The sequence below is a fragment of the Neomonachus schauinslandi genome, chromosome 8 (genome assembly GCF_002201575.2).
Source record: "Neomonachus schauinslandi chromosome 8, ASM220157v2, whole genome shotgun sequence".
In the NCBI taxonomy this organism is placed as follows: Eukaryota; Metazoa; Chordata; class Mammalia; order Carnivora; family Phocidae; genus Neomonachus; species Neomonachus schauinslandi.
In genome coordinates this window covers 17,388,084-17,407,185 of record NC_058410.1, presented here as the reverse complement: position 1 = coordinate 17,407,185, position 19,102 = coordinate 17,388,084, and the positions used below count along the sequence as shown (strand labels likewise).

Sequence of the window (19,102 nt, the reverse complement as noted above, 5' to 3'; positions counted from 1 at the left end):
TGCGGGACTCGATCCCAGGACTCCAGGATCATGACCTGAGCCGAAGGCAATCACCCACCCAAGCCACCCAGGCGCCCCTAATCATGACTTTTAACTCTGGGTTGGAGGCCATCGGCACTCCAGGGAGACCCAAGGAAGACAGGACATGCTTTCACGCAACTCCCCTCCAGCATTCACGCAGGCAACCCTCTCCCTCACCTTGGCCCCTTAGTGGTAGCAGAGGCTCCTGGGAGCATTTTAGAGCCGGATTTCTGACCCTCATCCCAGACTGTTTCAGTTAGTCTTAGAGTGGGGCCCAGAAATCTGTAGTTTTAAAGTTCCACAGGTAATTCAAATATACAGCCATTTGGGAATCACAGCTTATAACATACCATATTAAATGTCATTTTGCAAAGACTTAAAAAGCAGGATTGATGTTAATTCTTCCAAAAAGACCACTCCCCAGAGAGTCCTGTAATCATAGGCGGTAAAAGTCTTGGTCCAGACCAAGCTTGCTTTTTACCTAGAAAGTCTTCTTTATCCCCCTTCCCACTGCAAACCAGGGACAAGCAGTTGAAATTATGGATGTCATCTGGTGGTAGTTACTGTTGTGCTCAGGATTTTGGAAAGACTTCTGTTTATTTGGCATGTTCCACACAAGCCTGTCAGCCCTTGGGGATTTGTGGCATTTGCAGAACTTACAAGGCAGGCAGCATAAAAATATATAATTCATAGAGTGAACTATTTTGGAGCTCCCTTCACTTTTACAAATTGGCCATAAAATAGAAACCACAGACATAACATTCATATAACCATAGTTGCCAAGAATGAAGAATCATTTGGGGAGTGGGGGAGGATGACGACTTTTAGTGTGTACTTCTTTATAGGGCATCCAAAGAAAGAGTAAGTGTTCAAAATTTGTATGCAATTACAGTTGGGATATAGTTTTCTCCTGACAGTTGTCAAAAATCTGTTGAAAAAAGAACGAGGATGTTGAGGTTGACCTTAAGAGGCATTTAAATTCATTAAGCTTATCATTTGAAGGCATTTGCTTGTCTTGATAGACATATCAGGTGTATTTAGGATTTCATGTATGTTTTACTATGACTTATTGCTTCCTGGTTTTCCCTTTCCTGGTGGAAGTAGTTCACAGTATCCAAGGCTCTGTGATTGCCTACAGTAGACTGGGGGAAAGAGTGAAGGGGAAACTGCATTTTTTTTGCTCTCCTTCACCCATTAGCTGCTTTGATGTTCTGGGATTACGTTAGCTTCTAAAATGTGTCCTCTCAAGGAGAAAGAGCCTACCTGACTCCTATCTGTTCCACCTGAACATTCCAGAGACTTGGGTAATGAATGAGTAATGGCCAGTTTTACTGGTTGTGATCATTGACTGTTGACAAAATAACATTTAATGGAGTTGGACACATTCAAGACATAAAAGAGGAAATAGTCTCTCTCACAGAAATCACACTAAAAATTATTTTCACCATTTGATGTTATAATATATCAGAGTATCGTCTTAGGGGTCCGGAGAGCTGTGAGCTGGGTTTTAGTTGTTATGTGCCACTTTTCGACCTTGAAAATGCCAAATGATCTCTCTGAGCCTTGGTTTGTTCACCTAAAAATAGTCACGATATCTCCCTCACAGGGTACTAGAGAGGATGAAAACACAACATAAGAGAAAACTCTAGCCAAGCCAGACACAATTGGGCTGGGAGTGAGGGTGATAGAGAGTAGTAGTGCTGGGATGGGGAGGGGATTGGAGTGGGTGGATTATTCTAAATTGTTCTAGACCTCAAACTCTGTTGTTCTGTGAGTCTGTCGTCTATGGAGAAGAAGGGGGCCCATGGGGGAGTCACTTAGGTGCAATTAATGATGCTTAAATTATTTGATAATTTAACCTCCTAGAGAAATGCACAGCTAGAAGGAAGACACCCTATTCAAATCAGTATTGGTAACAAGGATTAAAAACTTTTACATGGCACAGAGCCTAGGACAGGGTCAGGGTCAGCCTTTCATAAAAATCAGTTCCTTTTTCCCCCTCTTTTCCAGAAAGAACACTTCAAATAAAAACCGACAATGATTTTTAAAGCAGACCTTCAGCAGCTGATGTATAGCTCTACCAAAGCGGAGATGAATCAACTTGTTGCTGTTGCTAATTTTAACACCTTATCCAACACCAACACATTGATTTAGCCTGCCTAAGTTTGCCAGTTTCCAGAGAATTACATAGGTACTTTTAGAAAATGATTTAAAAGCCCCATCCTAACTTTGAGAAAGGTTTATGTTTGTGATGGTATATGTTGTGTCTTTAACAATCACCAGACTGATCCCAGCTTCATCCAAAAACACGTTTTCTAGCTCGATTTTCATACCCTGTAGCTGTCTAGTGGTGTTTGAAGAAATGGTCAAAATAGTCACAGTGGGGATGTTATGCTCTCTTTTCTTTTCAAATGTTATTGTAGATACAGTTGCGGGAATAATGCAAGGATTTTTGGTTTTATGTAAGTGTTCTTTTTTTTAAAAAACCAAGGTCTGATTGACATATTAGTTTCAGGTATACAGCATAATGATTTGATATCTGTATACATTGCAAAATGATCACCGCAGTAAGTGTAGTTAAATCTGTCACCATACATAGTTAAAACATTTTTTTCTCGTCATGACAAAAGTGTTCTTCTTAAATAACAAATACTTAATACTGTTATTTGGTAGCCTCCCGCAAGACTAATGAAAGAATTGGAATGAACATTTTTTTAAGATTTTTTTGAATTTATTAATTTGAGAGAGAGAGCTAGCGTGAGCAGGGGGGAGGGTTAGAGGGAGAGGGAGAAGCAGACTCCCCGCTGAGCAGGGAGCCCAACTTGGGGTTCGATCCCAGGATCCTGAGATCATGACCTGAGCTGAAGGCAGATGCTTAACTGATTGGCACCCCATGAACATTTTTTTTTTTGAACTAACCAACCACCGAAAGGTAGATAATATCTTTAGTTATTAGCAAAAGGAAATAGATGAAAAGCCTGCTATTGTGTTAATTACTCAAGAATTTCAGGAGACATTAAGTGTTTTCACTGAAGGTTTGTAACTAAGTGCCTCAGTTCTTCATTTAAATCTTCTAAGCTACACCTGTACTCTTGGAATAAAGCACTTGCATATGTGGTAACTCACATCTTCTTGGTCAGCAATTCAGTTGTAACAAACAACTCTCCCTTGCTGTACTATGCTGTGTTAGAAGACAAGGAGAAATGCATTCATCCCAATTCTGAAGCAGTTTATTTCTTCAAAGAAATGAAAATTTGTGTTTATATTGGTGGCTCTGTCACAATTATAGTCTATCCCCCAGCCTGGTTATTATGGAAAGACCAACTTACAAACACTGTTACTATCCTATTATATTTCAACCTCCCTGGATCATAACCTCATAAGGAAGACCATATATGATTTATCTGAATATCTGAACTTCTGCAGCTGTTGCCAGTGATCACACTTTTTGGGTACTCACTGATAAGACCAGAAGTAAAATGACCTATTATAATGATTATCTTTTTACCCTTTTTATGTCTTTTATTACCCTTCGGTTAGAAAGATCAGCTGTATTTGAAGATTCTCCTGGTCTCACATTTTAGCAGAATCATTGTGTTAATTACTGTTAAGCATCACATTAAATCCCTCATTGCAGCCAACCAATCAATGTTTGTTGAGGCCCTATATATATATGTATATGGCATGTTCTAGGCAGTATGAGGACACACAATAGAAGATACTGACTGGTCCTAAAAAAAACGAACGTATTGCTCATTAAAAAATATATATATATACTGAAAAATTATATCAAAATGGTACATGATATAGTTGCTAAGTGAGTGATACAGATATTAGGTTTGACTCCAATGGCAAGTAGCCTTTAAGTTCCAAACTTATGAAATGCTACTTTGCATATAAAATATTTCAGAAAAATAAGTAAACCTGTAATTACAAAGGCAAAATTCATATTACATACAGTAGGCAAGTTAGGGGTATATTTATGTTTATATTGTGCTATAGCTTTGGGCTTTTTTATGGCCTTCTGTTATAGGGTATGTTCTGAATGAAGGACTCTTGATGGTCTTTTGTCAATTGTTACTCAGCTCTAAGCATTCAAGATGGAAATATTTTCTTTATTGGGGATATAAATATTTAATCAGATGCTTTTCATAATGGCTTCTTAGTCTATCAAAATCATTATAAACTGGACAATTAGAAAAGAAAAAGAAAGAAAGGGCATCCATATCGGGAAGGAAGAAGTAAAACTATCTCTGCAGATGACATGATCTTGTATATAGAAGTTCCTAAAGAATCCACACAAAAAAAGCTATTAAGAGCTAATAAATGAGTTCAGCAAAACTGAAGAACACAGGATCAATATACAAAAATAAACTGTTTCTATCAGTGAACAATCAATCCAAAAATGAAATTAAGAGAACAATTCCATTTAAAATAGCATCAAAAAGAGTAAAAGGCGTGAGGCTTGTATACTGAAAACTACAAAAAATCATGAAACAAATGAAATGAGACCTAAATAAGTGGAAAGACATGCCATGTTCATGGATTAGAAAACTTAACATTATTAAGCCAGCACTAGTCCCCAGATTGATCTACAGTTTCAGCACAATCCCTATCCAAATTTCAACTGCCTTTTTTTACAGAAATTGACAGGCTGGTTCTAAAATTCATATGGGATGCAAGGGATCCAGAATAGCCAAAACAATCTTGAAAAGGAACAAAGTTTGGAGAAATTCACCCTTTTCAATTTCAAAACTTACAATAAAACACAAGTAATCAAGACTCTGTGGTACTGGCATAAGAATAAACACATAGCTCAGTAGGGTAGAATTGAGAGAAATAAACTCATACATTTATGGTTAGTGGATTTTCAACAGGGTGCCAAACAATTAAATGGAGTAAGAATAGTCTTCAATAAATGGTGCTAGGACAAATGGTTATTCACATGCAAAAGAATGAAGTTAGATCACTAGCTCACATCATACACAAAATTAACTCAAAATGAATCAGACCTAAATGTTTCCACTAAAACTATAAAACTCTTAGGAGAAAACATTCATGGGTTAGGCAATGGTTTCTTAGATGTAATACCAAAAACATAACACCCTGAAGAAAAATTAGATAAATTAAACTTCATCAAAATTAAACACTTTTGTACTTCAAAGGACACAGTCAAGAAAATGAAAAGAAAATGTGTAGAATGGGAAAAAATATTTGCAGATCATATATTCACAAATCCAAAATAAATATAGCACTTTTAAAACTCAATAATAAAGAGACAAATAATCCAGTTTTAAAATGGGCAAAAGATTTGAACAGACATTTCTCCAAAAAAAATATACAAATGTCCAATAAGTACATGAAATATGCTCAACATCATTAGTCATCAGGGAAATGCAAATCAAAACAATGAGATACCACTTCACATCCATTAGGATGGCTATAAAAAAAAAACGGGCAATAACAAGTGTTGGCAAGGATGTGGAGAAATTGGAACTCTTATGAACTGCTGGTGGAAATATAAAATGGTGCAGCTGCATTGAAAACAGTTTGGCAGTTCTTCAAAAAATTAAACAGAATTACCATATGATCCAGCACTTCCACTCCTAGGATATATACAAGGTGATTCAAAAACATATGTCCACACAAAAACTTATACACAAATGTTCATTGCAGCATTATTCAGAGTAGCCAAAAATTGGAAACAATCCAAATGTCCATCAACTCATGAATGTATAAACAAAATATGGTATATCCATACAATGTGATATTATTTGGCCATATAAAGTAGTGAAGTACGGATTCATACTACAATATGGATGAATCTTGAACACATTATGCTAACTGAAAGAAGCCAGACACAAAAGGTCACATATTATATGATATTATTTATAAGAGATGTCCGGAATGCTATAGGCGAAAACCATAGAGACAGAAAGTAGATAAGTGGTTTCATGGGACCAACGTAGTGAGGGAAATGAAAAGTGAGTGCTAATGGGTATCAAGTTTCTTTCAGGGGTAATGAAAATGTTCTGCAATTAGATAGAGGTGATGGTTGCACAACTTTGTGAATACATTAAAACCACTGAATTGTACACTGTAAAAGGGTGAGTTTTATTGTGAGTTTTTATTTATGTCTCAATTTTTAGTTACTATATTTTTTCCATGACCACTCTACAAACTGAGTTCTAATAAAGCATAATATAACTTGCAAAAGCAGATTGTCATCAAAGCACATATTTATATATTTTGTTCCTAAGAAGAAACAAAAGCAGCTTCATAATTAGTCTCATGGTTGACCTGAAATTTTACCAGTTTTAAGTGCAGAGAGAGAGAGAGAACGAGTCCAGGATTTCTCTCAAGTTAAATTATGAAAGTAGAACATGAGTTCATTGCTTCTGTTCTCCCATTGACTTGTCATGGACGCTTCTCATTTAGACTGATTAGACATTTGTTGTTCTGAAGTTGAGGGAAGAATCCCAGTTACTCTAACCCAAAGTCTCATATTTGCTCTCTCGTTCTTTCCCAGGTGCTACCTTTCCCCAGCCAGGTGGTGTACAACAGAGTAGGCAAGTGTGGGAGTCGCACTGTGGTCTTGCTTCTGAGAATCTTGTCGGAAAAGCACGGATTCAATTTGGTCACGTCAGACATTCACAACAAAACCAGGCTTACTAAAAATGAACAAGTAAGTTGTCTTTGCCCATGGTTAGATTGTACTTTTGTGTCAATTCATTAGTGTAATTAGTGGGTGTCTTACAAGACACCCCTCAAACACCTAACAAATGAATCCCAGAGTTGCAATGTCATACTGTATTTTTGCCAGAGTATGGAAGGAAATTTAAGTTAAAGGTTCTGAAGGAAGTCTAGACAGGGAGTTTCCCTGAAGGGATACGTTTATTAAGATGGATGAAGGATGGGGTGCACTCATCATTGTCTATTTAGCTAAAATTAACAGTGCATGATCTTTTTTTTTTTTAAGATTTTTATTTATTTGTCAGAGAGAGAGAGAGCACAAGCAGGGGGAGCAGCAGAGGGAGAGGGAGAAGCAGGCTCCTCACTGAGCAAGGAGCCTGATGTGGGACTCGATCCCAGGACCCTGGGATCATGACCTGAGCCGAAGGCAGCCGCTTAACGACTGGGCCACCCAGGCGTCCCAACAGTGCATGATTCTTAAATAATTACACCACTGAGCTACAAATAAGGCTGACATCCTGACAACGAAAATAAGAAAACTATTTTAATATTTCTTTTTCTGCTTTTTTTTCCACAATTGCCCTAAGTCTTTGTGGTTATAATAAAGAGAAAGTTCTCTCTGGGCCAGGAATCTGATTGGTTGATAGGAGCATGAGCTTCTCGCTAGGGGTGAGCTCAGGGGGTCTTGAATTACCCCATTTCCCAGGAAGAGTTCTGCCTCAGTGTGGCCGAGCCATACCAGTGAACATGCTGGCAGAGGGCTCTGCCAGGAAGCTGTGAAGACAGATTTTACTCTGTAAGTGTCTACAAAAGCAGGGTCAACAGTCTCCATTGAGGTCCTTTGCTTATGTACAGAAGTTAGGCTCAGGGCTCTCACGGTTATTTTACAGGGTCAGGTTTGTTAGCTTGGTCTTAACAAGATGCTTTTGTCCCCTTAGATACTTAGAATGGATAGTATCTTATGCACCAGCATAAGTCAGAGTTCTTCAGACAACAGAACCAGTAGGATGGAGATACCTGTATCAATAGATAGATGATAGATAGATAAAGTAGATAGATAAAAAGGGAGTTACTATGAGGAGTTGGCTCATGCAATAATGGAGGCCAGTAAGTCCCACAGTCTGCCATCGACCAGCTGGAGACCCAAGAAAGCCACTGGTGTAATTCAGTCAGTCCAAATATGAAGGCGTGAGAACCAGGGCAGTCAATGATGTAAATCCCAAGGCAAGGGGAGGAGAAGGTAAGATGTGATATCCCAGCTTAATCAGTGAGGCAGGAAAAAAGGGGAAAATTCCTTCTTCCTCTGCATATGTTTCTATTCAGGACTTCAAGGGATTGGACAATGCCCACCCACACTGGGTAGGGTGGTCTGCTTTACTAAGTCCACTGATTCAAATGCCAATCTCATCTGGAAACACACCCACAGACACACCCAGAAATATTATTTAATCTAGGTACCCCTTGATACTCAAGCTGACACAGAAAATTAACCACCACACCACCCAATGAGTATAGAAATTTGGGGAATAAACAAGGCACAGGGTTTACTATCAGATTGAAACCATAGTTAGGGAAATTTTTACCCATGTCCACTTCTTTCTGACATAATCCTCACCTTTGAGGCATTCAAAACCTCCCAAACAGAAGGAATCTCATTATCAATTTATGATAGCCTGTCTTTCTCTTTTATCTTGGGGGATAGTAAGACTCTTTTAAGACAGTAACATAACTAGTCATACTCACTGTAAAGCCAGAATGTTCAGTGTCTTCCAGGATAGAGATCAAAAAGCCCCTTCCTTTGACAACTTCCATTAAAGGCTCTTTGAGTATCAAGTTTGAATAGTCATTTCCAATCAACAAAAATATTTTGAAATCAGCCCTTATAGGTTGTGTAGTAGGCTCTCAATAGAAAAATTACACTTGTTGGGGCACCTGGGTGGCTCAGTTGGTTAAACAACTGCCTTCGGCTTGGGTCATGATCCCAGGGTCCTGGGATCGAGCCTCGCATCGGGCTCCCTGTTCAGCAGGAAGTCAGCTTCTCCCTCTCCCACTCCCCTTGCTTGTGTTCCCTCTCTTGCTGTCTCTCTCTCTGGCAATTAAATAAATAAAGAAAATCTTAAAAAAAAAAAGAAAGAAAGAAAAATTACACTTGGTGACATTTAAGGACATCACATTTTATGAATAACTTGAATAGGACTAGGTTCTCTTTCATTTCCTTAGCTGACCGAAAAGCTCATCCTATCAGGCTGGTTATGCCCTTGTCACTGCCTGAAAGAAAGTGACTATAAATAATTAGCCTATGTTATTGAAGTTTTATTACAGTTATTAAATTTGGTTTTCCTTGGAGTCTAGGTCTTTGGGTCTGTGTATCAGATTATATTTAAATATTCCTATACATGGAAACTATGCCCACTTCTCAGATGTCTCATAAGACACTGCAGCTTGATTTTAGTGCCCACTGCTGGAAGGGTACAAACAACCCAGAGAGAACAGGATGAAGGTAACCACAGTATGAGACACTGCGATGTTCAGGAATGCCCTAGAAGAGAAAGGACAAAATATGGTGTTTAAACTGGGGCTTTGCACCTACTTTGTTTCCTATGAGAAGCAAACATGAGAAAGTAAAATAGAGTTGTAACTGTCAAGAGAAGCATGTTAGATTTAAAAATAACAATAATTTACTAATGGTATATACATTTTTAAATCCAGAAAGGGTTAAAGACAAAGTCTTCCTCCTCTTCTAAAAGAGAGGTTAGCTCTCATCTGTTTGGAATGATTGGCTTGTCTGGAAGCCAGGGAACAGACTAGACAATCTTTTAAGGTTCTTTCCAGCCCTGTGATTCTGTGATATATTTATACAACTTCTAGCATAATCTGTGTATGGTGTAGTTGAAACACTTCTGATTCCTGTGGTCAGTGTGACCTAGAATATATTGCATTACTTCATGATTCCAGATTCCTATTAAATTACAAGGCAAGTCTTAAAAACTGCAGGGAATGATAAGGTAGGAAAAAACAAACAATTTGGCTGTGATAACAAACGTAGCAAGTGACAGCCGCCTCTCTGTGGCTAGCTGATTGGTGCAACATGCAGAGAGAGCCAAGAAGTGACAAGAACCCAAGTTTCAAGAAGCTCGAGAATGCTTGAAGGAACTCTTTCCCGTTATGTGCATCCCTTGTGCTCAAGTTACAGAGTGCATAAAACAACAGAGAAAAAAATATTACTTTAACCTAATATATTCAAGAAATAATTTGCAGTAAGAATAGCTCCTCTGCTTGGTAATTTATTAAAGGAAAAAGGAAGATGTGATTTCGGAGGTGAGTTAACATTTTACAGTCAGTGGTTCTCAACCTTTAAGCTGGGGAGCTCTGACAACATGTTCCCATGGAAACACTGTTCCCCAGAGCTAATGACAATCTCACTTCAGGTGCAGCATGAGTTAAACAGGCCTTGTGGGCTGGCCCGGTCTCTCTCCACCATGTAGAACATTTCTTTTATGAGAAAATGTGCTCCAAGTTCCCAACTACTGACTTAGTTAACAAATGAACTTTGGAATTATATCCACTCATAAGACTGGAATTATCTATACCATTCCATTCATACACAAAGGCATTTCTCTGGGCCAGAGTCAAATTTGTGCATACATTTCTCCCTGGAGGATCGTGGTCATCACACACACACACACACACACACACACACACACACACACACACGTGCACGCAGAGTACTAAGTTTAACTAAGTCTATTTAATGGAATAAGACACTGAAGGGATTATTATAAAGGAAAGGGAGCACAAAAACACCAAATGTTACAATGCCAATAAAAATCCCATTACATCTGCCCTTAAAGAAACAGAAAGACCATTGAAGTTTATATTTTTATTTTTATTTTTTTAATTTTAATTTTTTTTTTAAAGATTTATTTATTTATTTGAGAGAGTGAGAATGAGAGAGAGAGAGTACATGAGAGGGGGGAGGGTCAGAGGGAGAAGCAGGCTCCTCGCTGAGCAGGGAGCCCGATGCGGGACTCGATCCAGGGACTCCAGGATCATGACCTGAGCCGAAGGCAGTCGCTTAACCAACTGAGCCACCCAGGCGCCCCTGAAGTTTATATTTTTAAAACTCTACCTCAACAGAAGAGCGTGGACACCTGCTGCTGGCCAAATGCTGGACCTTTTCGGGGCACAGGATGCAAGCCCATGATGACATTATCTCATTTATACTCTGAAACCAGATTTCAGTTTCTTGGGCTGGTTTAGATGATCTCTTAGAAAATCAGAAAATGGAGATTATATGCAATTTGAAAGATAGGGAACTATTTTCCAGAAGACATGAGTGTGATCATCAAAAGACTCGTAACCATCTTTGTTAATGGTCTGATGCTCTTTCAGATCATCACTCTGAGTACAGTGAAAGTCAAAGTGCACCACAGGAACATCATGGATATAAAGGATTCAAAATTATTTCATTCTTGTGGGAAAGGGGCAGAAATTGTTAGCATAGGCGTCAAAGAGATCAAGAAAGCAAATAATTTTACTATTTTTATTTATGTCAGAGCTACTGAGAATTGCAAATTGGAAACGACACCTACCACATGCTAATTATTTTACTTCATTACTTCATTTCATTCTTTTGGACTGAAAATCATACCAGTGAGTGGGTATAATTCTTTATTTTGTGGATGGGAAAATTAAGACAACCAGATTAAGTCACTTTCCAAATGAAATCTAATAGAATGTCTGTGCTGCTTGGACTTGAACCTAGGTCTTCTTGAATCCAAAGCCATTCTTCTGGCTGCAGAGCAGAATCTCCACCAGAGCCTTTTGAAACATATAGTTGCAATGGCCCTTCTCCTAGAGATTCTGGGGTGGAGTCCAGAAAACTTCATATTTTTTTTTAATGAAATGTCATAGAGGGTTAGGAATCCTGTCAAAACTATCATATCAGCATTTCCTTAAGTGTGTTCCTGAAAATCTTAATCCCCTGAGACCCTGGAAAAAAAAATTTTTTTAAAGAAAATACCATGGTTAAATAAATTTAGGGAATGCTACCCTTAGCTTTCTGGGAAATTTGTATCAATTGCTCCCATTTTAAAGACTGAGAATTCTCTCAATTAAAAACCAAATTAGCAGTCTATTGAACCGGCTTTCCCCTAGAGTTTCCCAATCTTCGTTGGCCAGGGGAGGCTGAGAGCTTGTGGCTGTCACGTGCATCCCACAGAACTCCCACTCCCAGCTTGGAAAATGCTGCACCAGCCTGTTCTGTCATTTCTGCCCATTATGCCAGGAAAGGCTACTCTTTCACTATAAACTTCACATCTGCTTTGACTCTCTTCAACAGCTATTCAAATTATCCAAACCTTGAAAAGTATTCAGAGGGAAGAGACGAGCCCCTGTGCCCATTCACTCTAGCCTGCTTTCGCCTCTTGGTCAAAAACAGAATTGCTTCACTGTGTTTGAAACTTCCCTTGGCCTTGCCTGACTGTGACAACGTAGCATTGCAACTCCAAAATGGAAAACGCACCTGCAGAGACCATGTTGGATTTAGAGACGGTCTAGAGGCCATGGGGACTCCTCCCAGGTTTCCCTACGGCAGGGACATCTGGCCTCTGTTTACTAACAAAGGTTCACTTGCTTCTTTCCGGAGCCGGTCTCGCTATTGTGTCTTCATTCATTTTGGTGAATATTTATTGAGGACTTACTAATAACGCTGTATATTGAGCCTCAGACAGCACACTAGATGTTTGTGCACCTTGCTTCTACTCCTTTAGTCAGCATTATTAGGAAGCTATTACCACCCCATTTTGTGGGAAGGAGCAAGTGTTCAAGAAGAATAGGGGAGAATGAGACTTGAAAGGGAACTGGGGTCAAATCCTGGAGAGCTCTGAATGCTAGGCTGAGGAGGTGGATCTTTATTCAGTGGGCCATGGGAAGCCATGAAATAAGTCGTTCTTAATCACGACAGGCATCAAAATCTTCTTGGGAACTTTTTCATGACACATGTTTCCTGGTCCTACTACAAAATACTGAGTTAGACTCTTAAGGGTAGAGCCCTGGTATTTGTATCTTCGGAGGGAAAAAAGTTCCTAGGGAGGTCTTCATGCACCATTCTAGTGAAGAATCATTGCATGAAAGGCTCTAATTATTAGAAAGTTGTTATTTTATTAAAGTGAACCCTCCACTAAGCAAGAAAAATTCCTTTTTCACCCGAGAGTCTCTCAAACCTCCGAAGACATCATGTTTCCTCTGAAGTATTGAGTGGTGTCTCCTTGGGAACCTGCACATTTATCCCGGGAATGCTTCCCTTGCTTGAGACCTGTCTGGGAAAGTCTCTGCAGAATGACCCTCCAAGTTTCCTGACTTTATAAGTAGTAGCGACAGTGTCCACAGGCATCAATCAGAGCTGCTCCAGCCAGACCTCGGAATCAAACCACCAAGACTAGCAGAGAATCTATCGCCAGGTCACAGGAGGGATGAGTTTACCCAACTCGGCAAACAAGGTCTTATCTTGGATTCCTGTAGACAAAAGCTGAGTCCGCTAAATGGAAACTTGGTAGAAAGAAAAAGTAAAACGACGAAGAAGGAACAAGGCCCCCCAAATTAAAATGTGTTCTCCTCTCCTTCCAATTGTAGCGGCGAGATTGATTTTCTCTACTTTTCAGACCCAGCCTCTTTGCCTTGTTCGTGTCATTGCTCCCCCTGGTGGACTTTGTCTTCATTGCAGGCATGTGTTGCCCTGAGCTGAAGGTGGAAAGACCATCCTGTCTAGCACTAGAAAGGCTTCCCCCCAGGCAGAAGGAAGAGGGAAAGGTAACCCGAGCCTGGAGCCATCTTCCCAGGCTCTGAGGTTAAAGGGCCACAGAGTTCTCCTCTGAGCTACTCCTTATTTGGCTTTGATGTGTTAAAAACATGTCTTTTCTTTCGTTAAGATGTTTTGCAAGATTATAGGGCCTCTAGTTGCTCACAAGGGACTTGAGAATTCAGACCAGGGTGGGGTCAGGACTCTGTCAATTACTGCTGACAAGCATTTTCTTAAAGACCTTGGGAACGAAGTCTTTCACTAACTAGCTGTGCTTGTAGAACTGAAGGTAAAGGTTTTCTGCTCTACCATCCCAGCCAGTTAGATGGAAAACAAAAGATGAAAAATCCCTTCCTCACCGATCCTCTGCATGATAAATTCTGTTTGATTCTTACCTTTTTTTTTTTAAACCTCAATTCACTTTCATTCTCAGCTGCACTGTGGTTTAACTTCTTCCTTTAGATACATTCCATTCCGTAGCACTTTTTCCCCCCAGTATTTGAAACTCATTCCCGTTCTTGTTAAAATATACTGTTTTCCCACCTAGAACTTAAAAAATACATATATTCTCTCTGATATTTTAATGCTTTCATATTTTATTATTTTTTAATGCTTTTCCACCTGCTGTAACTTTCTCTTAGTTTTTCAGCACATCACATGAAAGGTAGAAAATTTATATCCCCATAAACCCTCTTTAGTCTCTGGAGTTATTCTGCTAACCAACCTCTTCCTCCCATTTTAAGAGGTTATGTATAGATCAAAAAGCACCAGGGACGGTAAAGAGATTGCAGCTCAGCAAAAGGGAGCAGGATTTCTGGAGTCAAACCAACTTGGGTTTGAATCCTGACTCCACCCTTTTCTACCAGTGAGGCCTTAAGCAATCTCTGTAGCCTTTCTGTGCCTCAGTTTCTTAATCTATAAAGTGTAGATAATAATACTTAACCTGTGGAGTCATTTGAGGATGAATGACAGCATATGAAGAAAGAGCTTCTGGGTCCAGTGTGTAGCCCAGAAACCACTCAGGAAATGATCATTTAGTGTTGCTACATCTCCAATGTTGTCACACCAGGGTGATGAATGGACAGGTCTGTCCCTAAAAGGCTAACTTCATCGCCCGAGAGAGAATTCTGTCTTCAGTGAACATTTCTTGACTCCAAAAGTCTTTCTGAATGGCGTGTCTTCACACCATAAGCAATTATGAGGTATGTGTTCTGTGCTAGGCTTTCTGGAGAAATAATTAGAGCCCAGCCTCAACCCTCAAGGAGCTTACAATCTGGTTCAAAGCTAGTGCGCAAACTCAACTATGGTGTAATGTAAAAAGTGTACATTCTAGAAGATTCTCGAAGCGCTGTGGGAGATAAAAGAAGACAACAGGATTTCAAGCCAAAGACGTTCAAAACCAAACCTATATGGCCTCACTTCTGCAGCCAGACTAGTTCTTGCCCAGCATTCCCTGTCCCCATGAGTGGGCACTGGCCTGCATTCAGATACCGCCAGGGCTCTGGGAAGCTCTCGCCACCGCTCTCTCTCCTTCCCTTCTGCTGCCACCTGGCCACAGGGCTGAGAAGATCCTCTCTCATTAACATCTGCTAAACCTCCCCATCTGTCTTCACTTCCAGTGACTTCCTTCTGTGGTTCTCACATCTCAGTCCCTTAGAATCCCCTGGATGGCTTGTTAAAATACAGATTGATAGGTCCCCACCCCCAGAGTTTCTTCTAATTCCATTGGTTGGGGTGGGATCTGAGAATTTGCATTTCTAGCAAGTTGTTACCCCAGTTGTTGCTGATGTTGCTGGTCTGGGGGCCACGCTAGGAAGCACTGTTTTAGTTCATGCCCCCATCATGTCCTATGGGGATTATTGCTCCATCTTCCTAGCTAAACTGTCCCTAATCCTTCCTTTCTTCTTCTTCTTCTTCTTCTTCTTCTTCTTCTTCTTCTTCTTCTTCACATTCTCCACCCTGATCACAGATCTGGAAGGAAAAAGAAAAAAAAAAAAAAGCCCTTTCTGACTGTGGGTTGCCCAGAGCATAAATGTCAAAGTTCCTCACATGACCTCCAGGGCCCTCAGTGACCCAGCTCCTACCTTCCTCTCTAGTCATACCTGCTGCGGGCAGATCCCACACCTGACCTCTAGCACACAGAACTCCTGGCAATTTTAATATCCAGGTCATTTTGGGTTTTGTCCTTTGCATCTCCTGTCCACTCTGTCTGCAACGCTGCGGGTCCCTTTCTTCACTTGGTAATTTCTGCAGGTCCCTGCAGGCCACTCAGGAACGCCTCCTCGGGGGAACACTTCCTCTCCATCTGCAGGCAGAGAGAGATCCCTCACCCCTGTGCATGCTACCCCACGGTGGTTACTGCATAATGAGGCTGGCCTGCCAGCCCACCCCACCCACAAGACCTTGAGCTTCCTGAGAGCAAGAGCCAAATCTTTTATCTCTATAACCATGACCCCAAGTAATACATCCTGACACGGAGTTGGAAATCAGTGGATGTTGAACGAAAGGAGATCCAGGAAGGCTGGTTTGAAAGAGACAGGCATTTTAGCGAGATGTAAAGGTGGTTAGGGTTTGGACATGCAGAGAAAAGAGGAAGGACATTCCATTTAAGAGGAAGCTTGGACCTGAGCTTGGACATAGTCAGGCTTGGACACAGTGTGAGGAAGAAACAAAGAGAGGTCTGGTTTGGCTGGCCACGGGACATCTTGAACACCAGTTGAGGGTGAGAATAAAGGTAGACTCAACATGACTCAGCAAGTGATTAAGTACAAAAGTCAGGAAAAACCCAGATCAAATGTAAAAATATGGATAGTACCATTAACCAGGACCACACTCTCCAGAGATGGAGTATGCTGGATGAGGACTAAAGATGGACGAGGACCAAGAGTGTGGTTTGGGCCGTCGTGGATTTGGGGACACCATTAGGACACACTCCACTGTCTGGTCTTTCTGTGCCTTCCCTGTCACCTTATTTAATGTTTTGATCTCCAGGGCCTAGTAAGTGCTCAATAAATGCTGAATGAGTGAATGGTGAATGAATGTAGGCAGTGGAATACATAATAAAGGCCAGCAGCAATCCTGCATGAGCCAAGGAAGAGGACAGATGGTTTCTGAGATGATTTTAGGTAGCGCCATCATCACTTATGATGCCACCCATGGGCAAGAGGAAAGGCAGGCTGCTGGCAATATGGGGGGTGGACTTAGGGAGGCAGGAGGGAATTCTGGGGAAGGGCAGCATGGGCACAGAAGACCACTGCCTGCCCTAGACCTGGGGAAAGTCTTAGTATTTGTGAAGACAGGCAAAGGACACCTTGACCGGAATGCCTCTAACCTGTGCTAGCCGTACTTTGTAAGTGGCCTCACTATTTGTGTGCAGCGACGGAAGGTATGAGAGATGGATATACTCCCCGACTTCAGTGTACTAATGCAATAAACAGGAGCATTAGTACTTTCCTTCTATGTTTAAAGGTACGTCGAGAAAGGGTTACGTGCTGTCACTGCTAATCCATTTCTCCCTGTGAAATAGACAGCTTTATGAGTATTATGACACTGTTCTCCAAATGTAATTACTACTGTTCTTCCATCCAATTTAACACATTGACAGGTGTTTAGAGAATGTAATATAATGTTGAAAATGTGAAAGAAATGGTTTTTCTTCTGACCTGTTCTTCCAGCCTTCCTGTACAATACCAGGGGGCTTTCTCCTATTACTCGTATGTGTGCAGAGACATAGTTGAATAAAAATAATCTAGAGATTAAAGCATTAAGTGGTCTTTATATTAAACACACACACAGTAAAGAGTTATGTTTTTAAGCAGACATCCTCAGATGTCTTGGGTTGTGCTTCCAAATCTGTAATTCTAGTTGGTAGATCCATCAGAAATCAAAATTTGCAGTGTGACCAAGCAGGGTATTCTACTGCCAAAAGCAACTAGGACATACTTGGGAGGGGGGCGGCGAGTTACGTAAAGGATCAACAGCAGATAAAGAGGCAGGATTCAATTTCCTTTTATGCTCTGGCTGGGGACAGGCAGACCATTATTTACCCCTGCCTGCCACTGATTAACAAAGCACAAGGTTATGAGCCGCAAGTCATTGACTTTTAAAATTCAATTTCATTTCTTTAAACAATCATTGTGAGCGTGAATATCTAATTAAAGGCTTTAGACACTGAGGTCCTAATATAACAATCTGTAATGCAGGTCCTAGTTGGGGTTCATTCATCCACCAAATAGTTATTGAGCATTTCTGTGTTGTCAGCCCTGTGTGGGACATGAGGCAGAGCTGGGTTTTCTGTCCTGGATTTCCAGACTCTGATTTTATCGTTGTTGTTACTGCTGTGGTTAACACACAGGCGACTGCCTTTGTTTCCAGTTTTCTAGTTCCTAAGAGATGCTGTACTTCTGATGTCCATCCAAAGTGGCCATTTTCAATGTGCTCTTAAAGAATTCCACTGTGTGTCAGTATTGATGGGGCCAATTAGAAACTCTAAGGCAAGTGGAATTCAGGAAGTCAGGGAGTCGTAAGAATGCTTGGAATTTCTAACAGATTTCGCTAAACATTTTCCGTATCATGACATGTTCCAGAAGACCATAAACATTGGTTTATACAAATATAAACTCCTCTCTGCCTTGCTGATAACTGCAAATAAATACTTCAGATGACCACCCACCAGAACCCCAAGAAGTTTTGGGCATTTGTGTGTTCCCTATAAAATATTTGCTTTGTACATTTTTGTAATCAAAGGGGAAAATCATGAGATGTTACCTCCTTTTTTTCCCCACTGTTAAATTCTGCAGAACCAGTTTCAAACATTTCTGTGGTTCTCAGTAATATCATTATAGAAATGTAAAATAATGTTTAACCTCTTGTCTTGATTTGACTTTTAAAGGAGGGGAATAAAGACTTTTTTTTTTTTACTTGCATTTCGGTACTGCCAGATGCTGAATTCTCCAGTTAAAATGACTTAACCTGTCACATTGTTTTCATGGTAGCAATCAACTAAATTAAATACAGGACTATAAATTTGGATAACAGTTTTATTCAGCAAAAAGCCTACCGTAAAGTTTGTAGATGCTGCACCAAACACAGCTGTTTTGGCCCTGGTCCAAGAGGTAATAGTGAGGATAAAGGAGTAGGGAACATAACCTTTAGCTTAGTATAGTTTGGTAAATTAGATCCTATATATGCTAATTTTGTACTTTTTTTAATAGATGGAACTGATTAAAAATATAAGTACTGCCGAACAGCCCTATTTATTCACTCGACATGTTCATTTCCTCAACTTCTCAAGGTAAGATATTTTCCAGCTTAACGGTTCTTTCATTTCTTTTTAGTACCTAAACTCCTTCTAACGCACAATTATTTTAAAATCTACCTTCATTTTCGAGGTAGTGTAATTGCCCCTGAAAAGACTTTTTAAATCCATTTATTTTTGCTTTGGAGGGATCCAGATTTGAAATATTTGGACAGAAGCTTCATTTCTTTCTCAAGTACTAATCTTAAATCTTTTGAAAACTTGAAATAATTTTGATGCAAACCCATTTGACCTGATAGTTTCATTTTAAAGAAAAAATCGGGTAGGTATTG

At 40.1% G+C, this 19,102-nt stretch overlaps 1 protein-coding gene across 1 annotated transcript in view; it reads left to right on the top strand.

Moving 5' to 3' along the window:
- Positions 1-19,102, top strand: part of UST (uronyl 2-sulfotransferase) — a 304,057-nt gene that overhangs the window by 172,097 nt on the left and 112,858 nt on the right. Inside the window, exons 5-6 of the mRNA XM_021693251.1 lie at positions 6,551-6,706; positions 18,727-18,806. Of these exons, the coding sequence (XP_021548926.1) occupies positions 6,551-6,706; positions 18,727-18,806 (236 nt within the window). The remainder of the gene's footprint in view (positions 1-6,550; positions 6,707-18,726; positions 18,807-19,102) is intronic.